General features: G+C 40.7%; 1 protein-coding gene across 4 annotated transcripts in view; it reads left to right on the top strand.

Moving 5' to 3' along the window:
* ADGRL3 (adhesion G protein-coupled receptor L3) overlaps positions 1-24,400 on the top strand; it is a 780,978-nt gene that overhangs the window by 534,401 nt on the left and 222,177 nt on the right. For all 4 annotated transcript variants that reach the window (XM_058667263.1, XM_058667265.1, XM_058667264.1 and 1 more), the window contains one exon: positions 9,081-9,161. In XM_058667263.1, the coding sequence (XP_058523246.1) occupies positions 9,081-9,161 (81 nt within the window). The remainder of the gene's footprint in view (positions 1-9,080; positions 9,162-24,400) is intronic.

Below are 24,400 nucleotides of genomic sequence, written 5' to 3'. Positions count from 1 at the left end.
GTTTTGTATTGTTTTTGCTGTGTGTGTGTGTGTGTTTTTTTTTTTTTTTTGGTTGTACCCTCCCATGATTCTTTGTCCACTCCCGTTCTTACTCTGTGATCCACAGGCATGCATACTTGTGGCTTCTGCTCCTCCGTTCCCTGGCACAGCCTTCACCAGATTCCCGTTGGCTCTGCCCTCAGCTCCTGGCCTCTCTGGGTATTGCTCTACCCTCATTATACCAACCCCCATTAGGGGCCTTTGTACTCTTCTCTCTGACTTCCAGCAGGTTCACATCTTAGTACCTGTCCTTGCTTAATCCCATGTCTAGACTGAAGTCTGTCACGGGAGACCTGGTGGTTTCTTGTTTACATTTTATGCACAATACTGACCACAGAGAGACAGTGCCAAAGAGCTATTTACTGAATGAAACACACACACACACACACACACACACACACACACACACACACACACACACACACACGGAGAGAGAGAGAAACCTTTGCCTCTTCCTAAGAAGTATGCACCAGAGAGAAGGCCACCCATGGCCTCTGGCCCTCCATCAATGACTTCACATCGGGGTAGGTCAAGTACGTAGTTGTTTCTTTGCTACCTCAGATTTTTGCTCAGTTCACTGGAAGTATCTGTGTGATTAGTGAGAAGAAGCAGGGAAAAAGGAAGCTAAGTAAAAAGATAGGCATTAAACTGTCTTCTTTACAAATCTCTTCATTCACGATTAATTTTGATTGATGTTTCTGCTTCGTCACTGAAAACCAACTTGATAATCACCAGGTGGCTATAGTCAGAGTGGGATTTGAAGAGAAAAAAGCAAACTGTTTTAATACTGGATACGTCCAGTTTCTCATCAGTAGGAACATGCTGACTCTGGGTGTGTGTATGTGTGAATCAGTGGAAATTACTTTCAACAAGAAGTTACACTTTTATGGAGAGAAATTCACCTATGTTAAGAGTGCTTTAAAAACTTAGAAAAACTCCACATACCATTCTTAAATGTACTTTATTTTGGTGGAGTCCCTATTCCTCATGGAGTCATTATTATAGTAAAGACATATAATTTGCTGTCACCCTAAAGGTTGTAAAAGCAAAATAATAATAATATTAGAAACCACAGAACAAGAATGTGACATCTATTTCATTGTCTTTAAGGGGGGAAATGTCATATCTCTAGAGGAGAATAATAAAGATCAGCAGTTGAAAAATTTAAAACAAGCAAACAAAAATTAGAAGCCATAGTCCTGGCTAGAGGGGCATAAACTATTCAACTTGCTTACAACACTATGTAGAAAATAAGAAAAAAATGGGTTGAAAGATGGTATAGCTGGTGAATCTAACAGAGATTTTAGGTTACTAAAATGATTTTATTTTAGGAATAAAATTGTATTCATTTTATCAATTGCACATCCATATTTTATTTAAAATTTCTGTCCAATTGGTAGCATTTTTATTAATATGAGTAGAATATTAAGTAATGGGTTGGGAAAAGCTGCTGATAAATTTTTTTTTCAGTTCTTGAAGACTTAATTATGAAAATTAGATTTGTGCCTTTATCTATACTTTTGTCTTTTTAGGGTTTGTTATCCCTTGAACTCCTCAGATGCTGTTCACAGAAGTTAAACATGCCTTTCATAAGCATGGCATGGAGAAAGGCAGTGTCTCCCCCTCCACACCTACCAGAGCTGTTCTCAGCTGTTTCCGTTGCCGTTAGCAGCTCATTCATTTTTATAACAAAATTTATTTACTGCTGATTGGTATTCTCTCTCTCTCTTTTTCTCTCTGTTTCTCTCTCCCCACAGGACTACACAGCGTCATTCCATTTAATGTCTTCTTATACCAGATGCCTAAAATGGCATTTGTGCTCATGAATTCGTTGATGAAACCAAGACCCTGAAATAGTAATAGCTTAAACTTCCCAAGTACAACGTAGCAAGTGCTGTTTTAATGAATGTATTGTGTATAAATTCTTTTAATGCTTACAATGTTCCTGTGAGATTGGTACTAGTATAATCCTTATTATACTAGTAACTGAGGCACACAGAATTACATCAACTTATTTAATTAGGGTGTTGGATTATATGGCCACTAAGAACCAGCATTTGTATGCATGTCGTTACAGGAGGAATATACAAGTTTTCCTAAATAAGTGTTTTTGAGATTTTTAATATCTCAACACACCACACACATGGCAAATAACGTCTTTACAAGGGAGACTTCAGAAGTGTGCAAGCATGAGGTGTGGGCATTTTGCTGCAAGCTTCCTATAAGAAGGCATCCCCTTTTTCGTTGTAGCTAGCATCACTCTTGACAACCACCACCACGATCTGACTCTGGAAAAGTCCCTAGAGTCTAAACATGTCAGTTTCCTCATTCTGAAGTGTGGACTTGGGAGCCTGAGCTATCAAATGTCTTTCTCCATCCCAATTCTGTGGTTCTGTAAATGCATTTCTAAGTTCAGATGTGCAGGTAAAGTACTAACTGAAGACAGAAAAAAAAAGCCTTTTCCTGCGCTGAATGCCAGCCAGATACTTTCTATATTTGAAATTTAGTGGAAATTGCAGAGTTCTTCAATCAAAGCAAAATTAAATAAAAGTAGAAAAAGAGATTGAAGATAGGAAAAAGTGCTTTCCCAGAATCTACAGTGGTGTTTGGCTGTTCAGGATAGTGCATGGCTATGTTGGCCAGACGTCTGAAAAGCCCACATCCTCAACATACCAGACAGTGCCAACTTCACATTTTCATTCGAAACACAATACTCTTGTAATTTTTCTTGCTAGCCCTGTTTCTCCTGATGCCCTCACAATCTGAAAGACCTGCACAAACTATCTGCTTATATTTCTAGTTTCAGTATAAAGAAAAACTTCCTTTCCTCATTTTATAATTTTACTATTAATTATCTAAAATCTGATTGACCCTGACTTAACTATTTTACTACTTAAAGCAAACAAAAACCTGAAGAGTATCTCCACAGTATTGGAAATGTGATCCACACATTATGAAATCAACATGACAGGACTTTAACTGATCACACAGAATTCCCTTTTGATCCAAAAAATAGAGATCCATGTATAGTTTTTTCATAATACACATTTTGTACATGCTTGAAAAAATTTGCATCCAAATCAATTCAGACTTTTACATTCTATTTCTCTGTGAGTTACTTGAAGTGTGCTCATTGCTTCATGAGAAATGCATACAAAACTAGAAAGTTCAATAGTAAGAATGTAGACATTATCCCAAATGTCCGTTAATTGATGAGTTGATAAATGAGGCTGTCTGCATGATACATGGTGTTTTGGTGAGAACAAATGAATGAAATATAAACTCCTGTGACAACATGGAAGAGCATTGAGAAATTACTTTGGATGATAAAAGATCACAGTTACATATTGTGGGAAGTGGCCAGAATAGGCAAATTTATAAAGACAGGAAGCACATGAGGCTTGTTTTCTGACACTTGGGTGGGTTGAGAAGTGCAGGCTAACTGCTGATGGACTTATGGCTGCTGTTGTTTGGTAATGAAAGCATTTGAAAAAGGATTGTGATAGCAGTTGTATAGTTCTGTGAATATAAAAAAAAACCACTAAATCAATTTGAATTAATCTGTTCATGATGATTGAATTATGGCAGTGCGAACATGTGTCTGCACATATGTGTATATATGTATATATGTATGTATTTTCTCCCTGAAATGTATATGTATACATTTTTTCCTGAAAAGATTTCATTTTACCCAACATGAATATGAATAAATTCTAATTAATATGCTAGTTTCCTATTTCCCTGCAGCCGTTATTCTTTGTTAAGAAGGAAATCTTTTTTTTTTTCCTCCACTCTCCTGGTTTTAAGTACTGAGAGTTTGAGAGTAAAATTAATAAGACACAAGTTAGCGGGAGAAAAGACAGATGGTTGTATACATGTTAGATGCCATTGCATGGAAGCTAGAGTCTGACCCTCACATATCCTTGTAAACAAAGCAAGGTTGGAGCTTCAAGAAAACGGAGTGGTTGGGCAGTGAGTAAGAGATACGAGGCGAAACTGTGAAAACAAGTCGATTTTCAGTGGAGCTGTCCATGCAAACGTACCTGCTTCTACATGCTAACAGTCACTATGAGTGCTGGGGAAGGAAGCCACAGCTCCCGCAGCCAGAATCTCTGCCCCCTTCCAAAGGTGGAGGCGACTTGAGGACAGGGAAACTGGCTGACGCCGCTGACTCTCCGTCATCTGCCCCTGGACGGGGTCTGATGCCGAAGTGGCCTATTTACACATTCCAGTCCCCTTCTTCTTCTTTTTTTTTTTTTTTTTCTGTTTTACTTTGTGAGAAAATTTTATTTGGGTATTTTTATTTGATGGCAACAATAGACTTTTATTCTGAAATAGAGATTAATAGCTGATAAAATGACAGTAATTATAGTTTCTAGTATTTAGTACCAATTTATTAATATTCTATGTCTTATAATATTGTAATATTCTAAGGAAATAGTCTAAGAGAAAATAATTTTTCAATTTTCAATTAAAATCATTTTAACATTCATTATATTACTAGAAGCATATATAATTGTGTTGGAAATACTGGTTGTATTGAATAGCTAGGAAACAAAAATGAGACTGGGAGACATGAGAAATACATTCAAGAAAAACCTGAAAATTATATTGTTAGAGATAATATACGAGGCCTGTTTCCATCCTTTCTTTTTTTTTATTTATTATTTTTAATTCATTAATTACATTGTATTATGTGACACAGTTTCATAGGTACTTGGATTCTCCCCACCCCTCCCCAAACCCTCCCACCATGGTGGATTCCTCCACCTTGTTAGTCCCCTTCTTCTTATAGGCTTCCTAGCTACTGTATAACACTTTAACTTTACCATTCCCTTTGCCCTTATGTTGAATTCCTTCAAGAAATCTACCCACCAAACATTGTTTATTTTGATCATTTTGTAGGAACTGAAGTTAAAAAGGCAGCAGAAATAAGGCATCATGAATTTCCAACCCATCCATTGAGTAATTGATAAAATCATCCTTTAGAACTTAAATTCTGCAGCACAAAAGAGTTAATGTTAAAAGCATATGCTTATGGCTTATTATTTCATATAAAAAAGACTATTAGCATAGAATATTGAAAATGTTTATAATTATATCTAACTAACTTCAAGGACCTAGAATGATCAGAGTCAATAGCTAGTAATTTCCAACTGTGATAATCAGGAAAGCCCCAGGCCTCCAGAAACCCGTAACCCCCCCAAAAATAAATGAAAATTATCAATAAAATGTTAAATTAAAATGTCAAGAAAATAGATCACTGTTGACATAAAGTGAGTGAACTACTCCTGTAACCCAATATTTTAGATGTCTTTTCTCCAAATTTATTCATAGAGTTAATACAATTTTAAGCAAATGTCATTATGATTGCTCACTCAAAATTCAGAGGACATGAGCAGGTGTGAACAGCTTGTCATTTGAACAATAAGAGGCACATCACACTGTTTATCTGAATGCATGCAAAGCTTTGGCTATATGACAGGATTAGTGTAAGACACTGGAGCCTAGTGGGTAATGTGAGGAACGAGAGAGCATTCTGGAATGCTCAGAAAGCATTCTGGAAGAACAAAACAACATTCGGAGGGCTGCCATAGTGGTGTAGTGGGTTAAGCTTCTATCTGCAATGCCAGCATCCCATACGGGCACCAATTACTCCATATCTGTTTCAATTCCTTGCTAATTACCTGGAAAAGCAAAAGATGGCCCAAGTATTTGGGCTCCTGCCATCTATATTGAAGACCTAGAATAAACTACTGGCTCCTGGTTTCAGCCAGGTGTGGAGTGAACCAATTTGAGGAGTGAATGGAATCTCTCTCGTCTCTCCTTCTCTCTATAACTCTGCATGTCAAATAAATCGGTACATCTGTAAGCACACAGACATACATATACAAACAGCATTTGGTTGTCATGTGTTTTGGCAAAGCAAGTTCTGCCTGAACTCATCACAATTATGGTTAAAATTGATTTGTCATGAAGTTTAGGAACAGTGTTGATGGTAATGATTGATGGCTTTGACCGTGATGGTGATGTCATTCTTTCCAAAGAGGTGGGCCTTTTTGGGTCTGTGACCAAGTCACGCCCCCTCCTCAAGTGCTGACCCACCCTCCCTATAAAGAGTGATTGCCTCTCTGGGAAACACGGCCTTGGCCTTGTTTTTATTTTTTGTATGTTTCTGTAGGGATTACTGCGTCAGTATCACTCATCCAAAGCGCACCGGGAATCTTGTTAAGGATTCCAGCCATGAGGTCAGCCAGCAGCACCTCCCTAGCTTTTACTTTTGATTCTGTAGATGAGACAGTCCCATCAGGAAATGGAAAGACAATACTAAATGTCTAACCCTGAGCCCTGAAGTCTCAGACAGTTCTTACCCCTTCTTCCTGGCTTTCCCCCTTCGGGCACTTAACTAGAATTCTTCTTGGAGGCAGAGTGATATTATGGTAAAGCAGCCTGAGGACCGGCAGTGATCTGCACCCTGGGTTTTGATTTTCACACTTGCCTGTGGGGATCTACGCTCTCTGATCTGCTGGCTGCTTAGAGAGTGTATCCGTGCAGTGCCTTATCCGCAGAACAGGCGAATGTGGCATCTCCCTGCCCTGTTTGCGTCATACTGAATAGAGGGAGTAACATTCTCCAGAGCAGGGACTTTCCTGAGTATAATTGCCAAATGTTTATGTATTACTGGCTACATTTTAGTATATTGAGATCTTCCTTGAGAAACATACACATAGATTGAAACTATAGAGTTGGAGTCAAAGCCCTGCGGATGGCTGCGTCACGCTTACATGTGCTTCAGCAAGTTAATCTCCTCTGCTTGTTTTCTTGTCCTATAAATACGTATGTAGTAACATAGTGTGTAATATTCATAGTGGCGGCGGTTGGAGCCCAAGAGATGATAGATGAGTGGAGAGATGATGCTTGGTGGTTATTCTCATCTGTGGTAAACGCTGTGTTTCAGGAGTAGACGTGAAATCAATATTATTTTATATGCTGAGGTTATTTTAAGCCAATATAATGTGAGAGGTCTGTTATTTTATTTACAGAAGCCACAGTGTTTCAAAGCAAGTCAGACGTAATGTCACAAAGCCTGAAAGAGCAGAGATGCACTTGTAGCCCACCATGTAAACATAGGTAAATAGGCAGTTTTAGAATAAGCTAATCTGAAGTTGATAATGAACACGACTGCACACAGACTGCCAATGGTGCACAATTGCATCTTCTTCCTTTCATGGCAGAGCTTTTAGTATTCCACTGACATGGGGCCAGTGAATGCTCGATATTCTTAGTTACCGTGACGAGGGACTGTGTGCTTTACAGGCCCTGCACTGTCTGCCGTGAGCTGCGAAAACGCTGGGAGCGGTGGCAACTGCCATCAACAGGGAGCCATATTAATTATTTGAAATGTGCCTCCTAAGAGGAATCAGCAGAGTTTATTACAAGTTGAATATTACTTGAAACGGGAAGGTTACTCTAACTGTTATCATAATCTATGTATCATTAACTTTCCTTGTTTAGGAAAAGAAATTAACAACCCTGTAAACTGCTACAGTGAATGTGTGAAATAGAACTGCACATTCCCTTTGTAGAAAGAGTCTTCCACTCCTGCCTTATTTATATAGAAAGAAGCTTTAAAAGTTGCAGTGAGGGTTGGGTGTTGTAGCATAGTAGGATAAGCCCCCACTTGGGACATTCCCCCATTCCTTATCAGAGTTCCGATTGGAGACCTAGCTCCTCCATTCTAATTTGGCTCAAGTGCTTGGATTGCTGTCAGCCACGTGGGGGACCCAGATGGAGTTCAGGCATTTGGGAAGTGAACCAGTAGGTGAAAGGTTTGCTTCTGTCCCTCGCTCCCTCTTCCTTTCAAGTATATGAAAAGTAAATAATTTTTAATTGAAGTGACTCTATCATTTAGATTTGCTTACCTCCAAAATACTGATAGGCTATTGAATTAGCAGCATACAAACAATATCTACTCTCTGTGTTAGGAAATTGTTAGTGTTTAGGCCAAGTTTTTTTCAGTTAGCACCTTTATGTTTACGCAAAACTTTAACTGCTTCAATTCATAAGACAGAAAGTGTACTGCATGTGAGCTAGTCAGATGCTTTGTAGAAACTGGGAGATGAACCCACTGGCTTCATCAGTTCTGTAAGTCACCTTTTGCCCATCAAACAAAATAAGCAGGTAGGAATAATTTTCTACTCAAATTATGGAAGTAACCTTTGGAGGAAATATATCAGCAAATCAGGGTCATGAAGTGAGTGAGATCAGTTATTTTTGTATCAGATGGTAGAAAGTCAACTATTTATTATTTATATGAAATGAAGTAAACATGGACATCAAGAGCAAAGATCACTTCATGTCCATTTAATCTAACAATAAAAACAGGGACTTGCATTTTACTTCTTTTTCTCAAGTTCTCTTTTTTTCAGATTTATTTATTTTTATTACGAAGTCAGATATACAGAGAGGAGGAGAGACAGAGAGGAAGATCTTCCATCCGATGAATCACTCCCCAAGCGAGCGCAGTGGCTGGTGCTGTGCCGATCTGGAGCCAGGAGCCAGGAACTTCTTTCCAGGTCTCCCACACGGGTGCAGGGTTCCAAGGCTTTGGGCCGTCCTCGACTGCTTTCCCAGGCCACAAGCAGGGAGCTGGATGGGAAGTGGAGCTGCCGGGATTAGAACCAGCGCCCGCCCATATGGGATCCCGGAGCATTCAAGGCGAGGACTTTAGCTGCTAGGCCACGCCACCGGGCCCAACTTCTCTTTTCTTATAACTTGTTTTCTAAGAATATCACTTTGTAGCACATTTGCAGTTTCACCAAGAGGCAGAGGAAAGCTGATCTCAAGTAGTTGGAGAAACACTGATTTAATCACGTGATATTTGGATGACACAGATTATTTTTTGCACAGATCATTTTTCAGTCAAGAATGCCTGTTAGTTTAACGTAAAGGGAGGTGGTTGACGTCAGAAAAACAAAGCAGAAAAAAGGAAAAAGCTCGCAACTGTAAGGTCTTTGTAACATCTGTTTTTGTCTCCACAGGGCAGGTGCACCATGGGCAGGTGTCATACATTTCCCCGCCAATTCACCTGGACGCTGAGCTGGGAAGACCACCAGTTAGAGGTAAGGCTGACTTCTTAAAGAAAAGTATGCATTATTTGATGAAAGCAGTCAATCAAATTAAAGTGGTTATCTGTATTTTTTTCCTTTGCCATGCATTGTCTGTTTAAAAAGTGGGGGTGAAAAATAAAATGTGCCCATAGTGTGGGAAAGACCAAGTCGTCTTTGTAAACTACAATGTGAAGTAATTTCTAAAAGTGTTTGTAAACCAAATCCAGTAGCTTCAAGAAATAGGCACACATAGCGATGTCATGGGTGGAGGACTTGTTGGGCAACAATTCAGACTTGAAGATCACTAGGAAACTATAATGGTTTAACTTTGTTTTTGCACTGCTCTGTTTTTACATTTAGGTATCTTATTCTAAGTTGGAACTATAGATTTTTTTTCCTTGCAAAGTGGCATTTTATTGTTCATTAGAAATGATTTTAGCATTAAAAGAGCTATTTGTTTTATAAATGAGTGCATAAGCCGAAATTATTTCACTTAGAATTGGCACCACTTGTTTCAGTGACAGATTTTTTTAAATAGTTTTATGAAATAAAAATTGGCAGGTAAACATTTATAAACTTAGAATAGAAAAAAAATTTCCTAGCAGTTCTTTTATGTTGTTTAGATTGTTTTATGATTTCAAAGCTGTTAGTGTAGGGATACACATTGTAACTTTGTAATGGCCAAGTGTCTAAAGGTTAATTTTGTTTTTGTTTTAAGAAATAGTGTATTTTGAATAAGTGTTAATAACTTGTGGAGTAATTAGGCCTTTTACCCGTGCGCTTGCCTATGCATGTTACTTTCTCTGTAAGTTGCACCTGTGCTTCCAGGGTCACCTGTGTCGGCGAGCAGCCCTGTGCTTCCAGGGTCACCTGTGTCAGCAAGCAGCCCTGTGCTTGCCTCGCCGTGGGGTCCCTGGGCTTCCCCCGTGTCATCACCACGATGTAGTGTCCTGTGTGGCAGCAGGCTCTGTTGCACTTTCTTGCTTGCATTCTCCTTAACCAGAGGGATTGTTAGTGGTTACTCCCTCTCTCCCACCCCCAACCACTTGTGCCTGGCACCTGCTGGAAACCCACCCACAGATTTCTGTCTGGGCGGCTGACAGTGAGGGAGACATACTGCATTCGTGCTTTTCAACAGGAGAGGGGGACAGGGAGTATGAAGGGATTCCATCAAAAGGAAGTAGAAGGAACCATAGCATGATTTGTGGAAGTGTGCGTTGTGATTAAGGCAGTGTGCTGGAAACAGCCCAAATGGCAAGAGTCCTGGAGGGAGAGGCTGGAGAGAAGGAACATGATACATTAAGAAGGATTCTATGTTCTGTTCTAAGAAGTTTGAATTTTGTTCTGGGGAAGAAAATGTGTTGTCTTTTCCTTTTTCGACCCTAGTCAGTGGAGTGTGACATCATGACTTGACTTGTTCTGGTATGAGAAGGGTTCCTCTGATGTCAGTGTAGGTGACAAGCTAACTGGCGAGGAGATGGACAGTGAGAGCTGTTTGAGTCCTTCATGTCCAAGGCGAAGGGGAAAGGGATTAGAAATGTGTCTGTGGCAATGCAGGGATCTAAGAACCATGTGAAAGAGACATGGCATTTGAGTGGACAGGGACAGGAACAGGAGTGCATCAGAGGGCTCTGTGTGTGTTGAATGCTTACGAGTTGTTTTGATTTCAATGTCTGTGTCCCCTTCAAAATTCAAGTTGAAACTTAATCCTCAATGCAGTAATATTGCAAGGTGGAACCTTAAGAGGTCATTACGCTCTGAGAACATTGTTCTCGTGAAGGAATTGGTGCCCTAAAAATGGCTAGAAGGAAGGAGCAAGGCCCTTTTCTTCACTTCTGCCTCCCGCATGTAACAACGAGGCCAAGGGGCCATCTTGGAAGCACAGAACAGTACATCCCAGATGCTAAATTTGCCAATACCTTACGCTAGAACTATGAGGCATACATGTATGTACTTTGTAAGTTATCCAATTTCAGGTATTTTTATGTAGCAGTGAAAATGGGCCAAGTTACATGTGTGACATAATCCCCCATTTCAGGACTAGCCATAAATTCTAAAGGGATACATTGTTTGGCCATGTTAGCTCTTAGTGGAAGCTTGTTCTCACCTAACAGAGAGATTGTTGGTAAAAGTTAATAACTTTAATAACATCCAGTTGTTCAGGTATGACCTCAATATGATTTAAGAAGAATTGTTTTAAGGTCATATGGGGGATAATGCAACAGTCCACATTCATCCATTCCAATGATTAGTAAATTCAAACAAGAAATATTTATTAGAGCTTTCAGAGTCAGTTGAGTTGACTGTGTGCTGGCTTAACTGATGGGCGTTTGGTAGTTAGCAGGTAGGTTAGTTTTTCTAAGAAAGGGACTCACTCACATAGTTGGTGGTTGCCTTTTCATCTAAATGATATGTTCTATCATTCAGTAGACCAGCTCACTTTCACAGGAGGTTTATGCCCACTGTGAGAAAGGGTTTCTGGCAACAGGAAGGCAATTCTTGAATGTTGGGGGCATGGGCAACCTCTGCTTGTGTTGTGATAGTTAATGTTCCATTAGCCAAACCCAATCACATTTCCAGCCCTTACTTAAGAAGGAGAAAATGGGTTCTCTTTCTTGGACTAGGAACCACCAGTCCTAAATACTGTGGATGTAGAGTTTGGACCATTTGTAAACTACTGTAAGTAAACATGTAAAAAGTACAGTAAATTCAGGGAAAGATGAAGAAGTGACTCAGCAAGCAGGTTTGAAGTCAGTAAATGTTGGAACATGTAGACGTTTTGGTGTCTTCAACTACTATACAAAAATACCAGAAATGTAGACTTTAGAGTCTCTTTGTAAGGATTAGGAATGTGACAGAACAGAAACAGACCTTGCATAAAAAAAAGGTGAGTTTGTATACTTTGTGGTTCATGGTTATTATGTACAAGAAGAAAACAGGCCTTGGGATCAGGCAGGGCTGTGTGTGTTTCTATCCATCATCTGAATAGACATGGATGATCGTGCTACATCTGCATTCATTAGGAAGAGTATGTGAAATGCAGTGTGTGGAATTGGCGGCAGGTATCTGTCATATCCTGAAGAGTTGGGAAGCTGGTGGCCTTATTGGAAGCATGGCTCCAAAGTGTCATCCCCTTCAGATTGGTGGCATTGTGCTGACAGAGAATGAATGACCGTGAGCCAGGAGTCCTGTGTGCAGTGTCTCAGTCTGCCTCAGCCTGGGATCTAGCTTGGAGTGATCGCCTTCGCAGCTTCTAGTTCTGAATGACACCCTAGCAGTTACAGTCAGAGCTCATGTGGCACTGCCTTCAGTTTTTAAAATTAGCCCAAAATGCACTTTTTCTAAATGCCCAAAATAACATTGAAAAACTTTAGTTCCTTTTTCTTTCTTTTTTTTTTTTAAGATTTTATTATTATTGGAAAGCCGGATATACAGAGAGGAGGAGAGACAGAGAGGAAGATCTTCCATCCGATGTTTCACTCCCCAAGTGAGCCACAACGGGCCGGTGCGCGCCAATCCGATGCCGGGACCAGGAACCTCTTCCGGGTCTCCCACGCGGATGCAGGGTCCCAAAGCTTTGGGCCATCCTCAACTGCTTTCCCAGGCCACAAGCAGGGAGCTGGATGGAAAGTGGAGCTTCTGGGATTAGAACCGGCGCCCATATGGGATCCCGGGGCTTTCAAGGCGAGGACTTTAGCTGCTAGACCACGCCACCGGGCCCAGTTCCTTTTTCTTAAGAGTATCTGGCATTTAAAGACAAGTATAAGACATAGAGTAGAGTTAATTAGCATAAAGAGTAGTTCACAACCACAAAATTCTTCTTGTCAAATATCAATCCTTATCCTCGTTTGCTGTTTTTTTAAATATATTGTACATTATTGTTTAGAAAAGTATTCCATGAATCTTCAAAGTTCACGGAACACATGTTATTATGAAAAAACTATTCATGCATTTCAACCTGTTGGCACCAACATAAACTTCTCTGGTGATTTCATTTTCCGTGAACTTTTTGATTTTTGCTTAATCCTGGGGGTACAGTGTATGAATGTGTCACTATGTGATTTTGTCATGAACAAATGTCACAGATTACAGGTACACAAGCTAAGACAGCTACAGTGTCAGTGTGCCATGTAGATTTGAGTCCACTGTCAGGTATGTAGCCCATTGTTGATTGAAACATTATTTTCCTGTGTGGTACTGTACAGTTGATATACAGTGACACTCATATCTGCCCCATTTGTCCCCCTCATGTATGACTCACCAACTTACCATTACTAATTTGAGAGACTGATAGGCAAAGCTCCCACATGACAGTTCACTCTCAGCTGCCAGGGACAAGCTGGTCAGAAGCCAAGCCAGCAATGCAGTTCTGTCTCCCACATGGATTGCAGGAGCCCACTCCCTGGTGCCAGAGCCAGGAGGCAAACCCAGCGCATCATCCAGCCTGGCGCGTGAGCTTAGCACTGAGCGTGAGCACTGAGCGGATGCTCAAGCATCACCGTCCAACCTCCTTTCTGTTCCCTTGGTTTCCTTCATTTTCACTTTGTTTTAGGGAAAATGTACTGAAAGTGTCATTTATTTATGATTTTTCAGAAGTTAGAATTATGTCCAACATGTTGAAAGTAATGAAAAGGGAAATGTACAAAATATCTTTAAATAAGCTATACTCTCTACATTTGCGAAGTAGCTGCTGTGTATCAGTTCAGTGGCACTTATCCACTAATGAGCAAATTTTGGAGATTCTGTTCCTTAAATCTAATGTGATCACACATGGCATTTGGTCACAGAATTTATGCCTGTGATGGTTTTATGAGCATTCTTCAATTTACAGATTTTATTACTGAATAGGGGTATAAATTCCAATAGTTTACTAGTGCATTAATGTCACAATACATTACAAGGTAATTAACCAGAGCTGCCACTATAAATAGAAAAAATAGTCACAGCCTTCACTATAAACCACTTAATAAAAGGAAGACCCTGAATCAGCATTTGCCACTACAGTAATTCCTCTTGCTGTCTGTCTCATTAATCAGGACTCGTGAAAAAGAAAGAGCCTTGTGTAGAAGCACTATTATTTTTAAACCTTTCATTATTACAACAAGTTTTTTACAATGTTGTAATTAATTTAGTGGAATTGATTATACATTCCTGTATGTAAATAAGTTCCCCATGCTTTTGAGACGTGTTTTCCAATCTTATTTAAGTGGAAATGAAAGAAATACAGCTCCAGTAATTTTGTGGCAGATTTGTAAATAAGCACATTGCAGTGCCTGGTGGGACTCATTAAGAGTGATACTTTAAAGATCTCGTTAGCTCTCCTTTGTCAGGACCTTTTTGTGCCCCATAATTATTCATGAGCAAAAATACCCTCCCACTAAATCATGTCTGGAAGTCGGACCAAGAGAAGGAGACTGAGTGGGAATGTGTCGGAGCGTAGGAGCCCTCCTCTGAGACTCCAACATGCCGGTTGGGCAGATCCCGCAGGTGAGACGTCAATGTTTCCGTGTTCCTGTGTGTCTGCTTCCTTGCCCCCCAGTACACTGTGGGGACAGCCTTAGCAGACAGTGATGGAACACAGCCTAGACATTTTATACCATATTAATGCAAGGTGAATTTCTGCCAAAAAGGCAGGACTTTCTTTTGTAAAATATGTTTCTCTTAATCTTTGTATTACTGAAGATGATATTCCGAATGTGTTGCTGTAAAAGACTGGGCAGTTGTCAGACACACTCTGGCTTCCTGGATAGAGAACCAGTGAAATAAAGCTGGTGGAAGAACGATCGTGTTCATTGTGTATCATCTTTCTGGAGGTAGGATTTTAATAAAAAGTGAATACTTAATTACGCATTTACTAATTTTTTCAGTGAGAATATATTCTGTGAAAGAAAAGCCAAAATGTTTGCTTATATCTGAAAAACTGTGTCTATCATTTTAACCTTTTTTTTTCGCTACAATAAGCTGAGTAGTATAAACATGGTCCAATTGGCACATAATCAATGAACTAGAATAATACTAGGCATTAAGTTTCATTTGTGAATTGAATTACATCCAGCAAACCACACATTAAAAATATTTTTTTTAAGTTCGAAATAAGCAGATGGCTGTGCCTGGTGCATCTATATTAAAAATAGGCTAAAGCCAAAGATTTAGCATCACGAATTAGAGGCATTAGCACACGGTTTTATCCAGTGAGATGTGAAAACATTCGAAATTGATTAAAATACAATAGGAATGTGACATCTGGCATCTCCAATATTCAATGATAGAACTTTTTAGTTCATTTGGTTAGCAAACATTTTGTGGTAGAATGCAAGTCCCTGACTTTTATTCATTACTTTTTTAAAGATTATTTTATTATTTGAAAGGCAGAGTGATAGGAAGAGGAAGAGACACAGCTCTCTCCCTAAATGGCCACTCCCCAGTGGCCGCTGAGCCAGGACTGTATTGCTCCCAAGCCAGAGGCCTAGCGCTTCGTCCTGGCCTCATATGTGGGTGGCCAGGGTCTAGCCCTCCAATGTGGGATGCTGGGATCACACAGAGGCAGAGCGAGTGCCTCCCCAGATTTCACTCACTCCTGCCCTGGCAGGATGAAAATGAAACATGTAACATAGCATGTTGGTCATATTGAATCAATATTCTTTTATAGCACTTGTAAATAAAAATATTTTTGAATCATATAAGTACATTATGAATACCTGCAGAGGAAATCTTATTATTTAGATAGTACGGCTCTGCTTTTGTAAGTACAAGGGTGCTTCCAAAAGTTCATGAGATAATTTTAGGGGCCGGCATTGTGTCTCAGAGAGTTAAGTTGCTGCCTGCAGTGCTGGTATGCCATATGGGCACAGGTTCAAGTCCTGAAACACTCCACCTCCAATTAGCTGCTCCCTGTTAAAGTGCCTGAAAAAGCAACAGGAGATGGCCGAAGTACTTGGACCCTGCACCCACATGGGAGATGCAGAAGAAGCTCCTGGTTCCTGGCTTCAGCCTGGCCCAGTGCTGGCCTTTGTGGCTCTTCAGCAAGTGGACCAGTGGGTAAAAGATTGTTTTTTCTCTCCTTTTTTTCCTCTTCTTTCCTCTTCCCTCCTTGCCCTTCCTTCTACTCCCTTCTCCTTCTGCCTCTCCATCTCTCTTCCCCTCAGCTCCTCCCTCTTTTTAGCTCTGCCTCTCAAATGAATAAATATTTTATTAAAGAAAAAAAATTATAAACTGAATAGGGTATAAAAGAGTTTTAAAGTCATATGCAGATTTCTCCATAAGGGGAATTCCCATGAACTTTTTGCAGACCCTACATACTTGTACATGGATTCCCAAAAATGCTGCACCATAGTAAACTTATCTTTTAACTCAGTTTTCTGTGGATTTTTTGAAGTTCTGTTTTATGTACGTTTCCTCAAACACAGAAAAAGTTACTGATCCTACATTGCCCTCAGTCTCATAGGAGTCTTAAATTCAAATGTTGGTTTCCTCATCAGTTACGTCACTAACATCAGTATAGCACCATACATAGTAATAGTTAAATTTGGGTTAAGTCCAACTGAAATTGAATTCCGAATTTAATGGTAAGATTTATCGCTGTTCAGTATTATCAATGGTAAGATTTATTGGCTGTTGAGTATTATCAAGGGAGTGCACAGGATCTTGGAAAGCCACTAAATGCCCCCTGTCCTCAATGTGGTTCCTGGCCAAGCACTGCTCAGTTTGCTGCCACAGCTCTAAGATACATCATCCCTGTTTCATTTTATCACACTGAGAAAAGTGAGCACTCAGCTCAACTTTATGCACTTAATTTCTAAATATCACAAGTTTTTACAGTGATGTATTTTTCATTAGTGGTGACAATAATAGCTAAGTTTTACTACTCACTTTAAATTTAATTCAAACCGGGGCCCGACGGCGTGGCCTAGTGGCTAAAGTCCTCGCCTTGAATGCTCCGGGATCCCATATGGGCACTGGTTCTAATCCCAGAAGCTCCACTTCCCATCCCGTTCCCTGCTTGTGGCCTGGGAAAGCAGTCGAGGACAGCCCGAGACTTTGGGACCCTGCACCCATGTGGGAGACTTGGAAAGAAGTTCCTGGTTCCCAGCTCCAGATCGGCATAGTACCAGCCGTTGTGGCTCACTTGGGGAGTGATTCATCGGACCGAAGATCTTCCTCTCTGTCTCTCCTCCTCTCTGTATATCTGACTTTGTAATAAAAATAAGTAAATCTTTAAAAAATTTTAGTTCAAACCAAAAACAATCTACATAATCCTCTCCAAAATTCTCCAAGAGAGCCAGTCGGTATCTTCAAAATTTCATATGGAGAAGCTGTTTGTGAGTAGGCTTTGTTAGGAACACTCAACACATGTTGCAGGCTCTATTTTATGCATTTGGCATGGATTATTATTTAATTAATTGCCATGGCTCATGAAGCAGGTAATATCGATGCTCTCATTTTGTCAATGAAAAACTGAGGCATAGATACTTAATATTCAGAAAGATAAGATAATGAGCATCATAGGGTTTGAATCTAATATATCCATAAAAAACCTATTATGATGACTTCATCTGCACAAAAAGAACCATGACTTAATTTCCACCTCTGTATCCCACAACATGTAATTTAGAAGAGAATTTGTCTGTTAGGGACAGTGAGCTAGAGAGCTAGCAAGACGGTTCCCATTCACTCCCCAAAGGACTGCATCAGACAGGGCTGGGCCACGGGTGGAACCTGGAAGCAGAGACAACATCCATATGCTCCCTATGGTGGCATGGACCCAAGTACCCAGCCACTACCTGTTGCCTTCTTGGGTCCACATTAGCAGGAGCCTGGAATCAGGAACCTGAGCCGGGAATTAAACAGAAGTTCTCCAATGTGGATGCCAGCATCTTAACTTGCATCTCAATCAGTGAATCAAACACCTGCCCCAACAAGAGTGAATTATGCTAATGAAATACATTACCAGTAAGGGAGAGAGGAACTAAACATCCCTAAAATACGTTTCTCAAAAAATCTCTCATCAGTCCCATTAGTCATCTCAAAAACTCAGTAGTTCATAAGGTTTTGATTAGACTATGTCTAGTGTCTCAGGTCCTCACTTTGCACGCACTGGGATCCCATTTGGGCACCAGTTCATGTCCCAGCTGTTCCACTTCCCTTCCAGCTCCTTGCTGGTAGCCTGTGCGGTTAATGGAGGATGGCCCAGGGTCTTGGGACCCTGCACCCATGTAAGATTCCTGGAAGAAACTTCTGTCTCCTGGCTTCGGATCAGATCAGCTCCAGCCATTGCAGGTACTTGGGGAATAGACCAGCAGAGGGAAGATCTTCCTCTCTGTCTCTCCTCCTCCCTGTAAAAATCTGCCTTTCCAATAGACATTTATTTTCTGTCTGCTCAGTGGCAAATTATATTTAATGAGATTGTTATTTTGTTTTATAAAATAGGTATTTTCCTACTGCTATCTTATTACCTTTTACTATTTTCATAAAAGTCCTAATTTATTACTTCTCTCAGAAGAGGTGTTAAGATCATAATGTGAAAAAAAGTCAAAATTCTGGATAATATATTATTACAAATTTTATATCAGATAGTCTAACTAAATCTTGTAGTTTCTTTGTAATATGATACCTGATTTTAAATTTTTCCAATATTTCATTTCCAAAAAAATAGTGAATATATCTGCACTCAAAATATTTTTAAGATTTATTTATCTATTTATTTATTTGAAATTCAGAGTTTACAGAGAGAGAGAGAGAGAGAGAGAGAGAGTGAGAGATCTTTTCTCTGGTTCGCTCCTCAAATGACCACAGTGACCAATTGGGCCATTTTAAAGCCAGGAGCAAGGGGCCCAAGCACTTAGGACATTTCTGCTGTTTTTCAGTTGCATTAGTGAGGAACTGGATCAGAAGTAGAGCAGCCAGGACTTGAAGTGGCATACATACAGGATGCCAATATTGCAAGTTTCGATTTTACCTAAAATGCCACAACACAGGCCCCCTAGGAAATAGTTTTAGACTTATGCCATGAAAAGTAATTGCCTGATAGCCAGGAACATTCAGCTGGCTGGTAAAGCTGGAGTGGGTTAAAGGAGATCTTCCTTGACTTCCAAGTATAACCATTATGCCTTCCACACCTGCTGAATGTGCCCAACTGTAAAGTTCCACATTATTTGACCTACTCATATAACACACGCGTGCCTGTACACACACACATAAACACACACACACAAACACACACACCACTTACAATTATCTTAGGTTCTCTACTTGGCCATAGATGTACATGTGATGAAAATTGTATTTGGTCAATCCTTAAATTTTAAATTATGTTTTACTCTTAAAAGTCAACTGCTTGAGGTGAGATCTCAGTATCCTAGATACATTCATCTTTTATACCTGCCCAGGGATTGGGAGTTTATAGATAAAAATATTAGCTTTTCTTTTTTTAAAGATTTATTTATTTTTATTGCAAAGTCAGATATACAGAGAGGAGGAGAGACAGAGAGGAAGATCTTCTATACAATGAGTCATTCCCCAAGTGACCACAATGGCCAGTCTGTGCCAATCTGGAGCCAGGAGCCAGGAAGCTCCTCCAGGTCTCCTATGCAGGTACAGGGTCCCAAGGCTTTGGGCTGTCCTCGACTGCTTTCCCAGGTCACAAGCAGGGAACTGGATGGGAAGTGGAGCTGCCGAGATTAGAACCGGCACCCATATGGGATCCTGGAGCGTTCAAGGTGAGGACTTTAGCTGCTAGGCCACCGTGCCAGGCCCAAGTATTAACTTTTCTCTGTGCTGTCTCCAAAGACACCAGCATTCAGTTGGTCTTCAACCTTTTTTCGCTTAACATTGTGACATCTTATACATGAGTTAGATTCTAAAGTCAGTAGGTAAGGCATAAAACAAAACAAGACAAAAACTACTTTGAAATCCCTAAGTCATTCATAAACTATGGTATGACCAACCATTGTTTTGTTCCTGAATGTTGCAAACGTGAAGAACAGAATATTCCTGATCTCGTGTGTGGAGGGCGTGGGAAGAGAGGACAGAGGATGTCACTCCTGTGTGATCCTTTGGGTCATGTGTTTGCTCACTGCAATGGCAAGTGGAATCTTACAACAAATTTTTTGCGAGTGTGTTCAGTCTATTTTTTTAAGATGCACTCTTGGAATGACTGTATTTTGCATGTTAATTTTGTATCCTATTCTGTACAAGGCACAGCCAATAGAGTCATGTGCGTGCAAGGAAAATATCCGCTCCCTTTGACATTCCCTTAAGTGGGGGCAGGTGGACAGTAAATACAATAGTAATTAAATAATCAAGGTTATAAATAAGTTATGCTGGCAGCCATCAATAAGATATCAGGTGACAGGCTGCTCAGGAAAAGTACTCCTGGAGGTGACCTCTGAGCTTCCCCATGAAGAGTGAAAGTGCATAGACCTAGATGAACCTGAGTGGAAGTGTGTTCAAAACCCACCATGGGAAGTCTGGAGTTTGTTAGTTCATGTGCTGCTAAAGCAAATACTGATTCGGCCCTTGTGCTTGCTGATTACTGATGGGATTGTGCAGCTTGCAAAACTGGAAAGATTTCTGTTCACAGGAAGCATATATTCTAAATAAACAGTGAAGGAAAGTTAGAGCAGCAAATTACCGGAAACACAAATAAATCAGTGAGCCAATTTCCCCAAAATGGTGAGAGAAAGGAGTGGGGATGCAGGCGAGAGCTGTTGCTGCTTCCGTGATCACGCTGGACAGGGAAGGAAGTCGAGTGTTACTTGAAGAGCCGTGAGTAGCCTTGAAGGGCTTTTACACGGCTCTACATAATCTGATTTTGAATTTTAAAAGATGAGTCTAGCTACAGCGTGGAGAATGGCTTAAAGAGAGGTAAATTCAATCTCTTCCGTGTGTCCTTTCCTCAAAATTTCATTTACAGAATTCCCTCCTGCCTTTTCAATTGTCTGAGGCTTCTCCCTGGCTTCCACTGTTCTCATCAGTTTCTGGCCTCTGGACTCGGTGGCTTCTCTGCTCCAAGTGGAAAAGAAGAGTTTGTAAAGGGGCAAATTGAAATGGTGGGATTCAGGGCCAAAAGAGGCAGCACCTGAAGGCATGTGTGCCAGGCTTCCGATACGTGCCTTAGGGTTACCACTCCCGCAGAGAGGAAGAGCATGGACTGCTGGCAGATAACTAAGGAAAGGACTGCACTTGCTGAGCCCACAAGGCTTTTGCTAAAGCAGGAATAGATGTGGACCCTTGTAAGGCTGCTCATCTTGGCTCATGCTAGCTCCTACCACCCCTGGAGCTGGGTAGGTGCAAGGGGAACAGTTAGCATGGTGTGAACTGTGAAGACAGGAAGCGGCAAATAGGGCTCTGACCTAGGTGTAGGTCCTAGTGTCCTAAACCTAGTCATTCCAAGGATCCTATAAGTAATGGAATACCTTACGTAAGGACTTCAGCCAGAGGGTGCAATATAGAAAGATTTTGCGAAGAAATATTGACTGCAGAGTTTTCGGTGAATGAAGAAAGGACAGAATGACCATCTAAGGGTTTGGTGTTGTGCTGGTTAATCCCACATGGGTGATGGCTCACACTCCAGCTGTTCCACTTCCCAGCCAACTCCCTGCTCATGCACCTGGAAAAGCAGGAGAAGATGGCCCAAGTGCATGCACCCCTGTCACCCATCTGTGAGACCCAGACGACGTTATGGGCTCCTGGCTGTCCAGATTTAGCCCCAGCTGTTGAGACCATTTAGTGATTGTACCCATGGATGGATGATGTGTTTCTCTCTGGGTCTCCCCCTTCTCCATTACTCTGTCTTTCAAATACATCTTTAAAAATAAACAAACATAAGAAAGACTCATCTTTGAAAGTGACAAAACAGCCTCAGTGGGAACAAAGAAGACTTACTGAATTCCTTGACTTTATGCAGTAGAACTTGATGAAGTTTTGGGATATGTTGGGAGAGAAACATAATTGCTTCTTTCTTTAATGATTTATGTATTTGAAAAACTAACTTGCAGACTGAGAGAGGGAGAATGGGAGAAGAGAGAGATCAGAGTGAGGGAGTGAAGGAGAGAGGGATACATTTCCATCTACTGGTCCATTTCCTGTATAGCACACCAGGGCACGATCTAGGCTGAAGTCAGGGGCTAGGCACTTCTTCCATGTGGGTGCAGGAGTCCAAGAAATCAATCCACACTCTACTGCTTTTCCAGGCACTTTAATAGGGAACTGAACTGGAAGTGGAGCAGCCAGGACCTGATCCTGTGCTCACATGGGACACCAGAACAGCAAGTGGTAACCCAATATATTGCTCCACAGTGAATCTGGGTGGACACTGGTAATGATCTGGAAGCCAAGACAAAGAAATGTCCAAACTAAACAGTCAACAACCATGAGTTGTTTAACAATGCAAGAAAATGAATTATAATGGGAATGTGTTTTCCTTTCAATCTATGGGAAAAGCAAGAAGTAAAAAAGTCATTTTGCGAGTGGCAGAGCCCTTTAACCTTTTTGCTAAGGGATTTTTGGCCTTTAGTCATCAAGTGGTAATTTATCCCAAGATCGAATTTATTTCAAAACATCTAAGTTGGGTTTGTGTAATGGTGAGTTGATAACGCTCCTTCCTTGCGCCTGAGCGGCAGGCCTGCCAGACTTTATTTAGGTTTTAACAAATAAATAAATGAAAGCAAAGGTACAGAGTCAGAGCCACCCCTGGTCACCCTGTGATCACTCCCTTTTCTCATTTCACTGGTTTGAACAATTGCACCTCTTGGTTTCAAATGCATGTGTTCATTTGAGAGGGGCACCTCAGGGCACAGTTGTTTGTTAGATAAAACCGTTCTTGAAGATGGAGCAGCAAGCATACAGCCTTCGCTGTGAGCGTACAAAAGCCGGCACACCAGATGGAAAATGTCTTAGTCTTGTTCTTCTGATTTCCGAAAATTGAAAAAGAGTAAGTACGCAAATGGGTAAACATGTAAATTTTACTTCTGTTGGTTGCCTGGCTTTTATAGAAAAAATCTGGTGTCTTAGCAAAAATGAATTTTCAAAACTGGAGTCATTTAGTGCTAAAGTGACTCCACCCCCACGGAAGATCCGTAGTATTAATTTTCCTTATAAACATCTAACCAGCTAAATTATTTTCTGATGAGTTTAAGTGCCTGTGAACCCCCACTCCAGAGGATTCCTTAATTGAGTACTTCATTCTGCACTTTATTGAAATGTGTACTTTGAAAACATTGGTGAAATTTGCTAGTCCCCACCTGGCATCAGCAGCAGCTGGCACGGAGGCCATTTCCGCTGGCCTGGACTGAGGCACAGTAATCTACAGTAAATGCCACAGCCACAGCCACAGCTCTCTGCCTGCCCATTCTGCTGTTACCAGTGTCAGGTACCGAGTGCAATGTTTTACTTAAGCATGCTATTCTCTTTTTTCTCCTCTTCTCTTTCCATTCCTAGTGCACTAAGCGTGTTACCAGTGGTCATGCTCTTCACTGAAGTATTTATAGGGAAAAGATTTGTTTTCTGTGAGCAGATGGGCCGGTCCTTAGACAAGCTGCTGTATTAATAAACATGTGTGGTGCTTCATCAGCGAAAGAGCCTATTTTGACATTTCTTCCCAATGATTTGTATACCCTATCACTACCACACCTGGTACCGGGACAATAAATGGGCACTTAATAGGCAAGCAGTGTGCGGACACCTTCCATTATTACTTCATTATGTCAGATATAATCATCTATCACTAAATGTCAGGTGTTTAATTTATGATCAGTTGCCCTATGGAATTAGTAGCCATACAAATGAATAGTCAATTCATGTCATTCTACTGTAAATTTCCTTCTCCCACTACCAGCCCTCCTTTTTAAGCACACGGAATTAATTTTAGATCTATTGGCACTTTGGAATGTAAAATGTTGTGTTTTATAATTTGAAATTTGAGAGGAGGATATGTGTGAGTTATGTGTAATATAACATTTCATGCTCAATTATGAGTAAGTGCAGTTTATTTTTTTAGACATTGATTTTGAAACTCAGGGTTACAGAGGGAGGGGAAAAGACACAGAGAGATCATCCAGCTGCTGTTTCACTCCTCCAGGTGGCCACAATGACCAGCTCTGTGTCAGGCCAAAGCCAGGAGCTTCATCCGGGTCTCCCGCTTGGGTGATGGGGCCCAGGTACTTAGAGCATCTTCTGTTTCTCTTCTCTAGGCCATTAGCAGAGAGTTTGATTGGCAGTAGGTAGCTGAGGTACAAAGCAGTGCCCATATGGTT

This window comes from Ochotona princeps, chromosome 7 (genome assembly GCF_030435755.1).
Source record: "Ochotona princeps isolate mOchPri1 chromosome 7, mOchPri1.hap1, whole genome shotgun sequence".
Classification (NCBI taxonomy): Eukaryota; Metazoa; Chordata; class Mammalia; order Lagomorpha; family Ochotonidae; genus Ochotona; species Ochotona princeps.
This window is presented reverse-complemented; position numbering and strand designations above follow the sequence as displayed.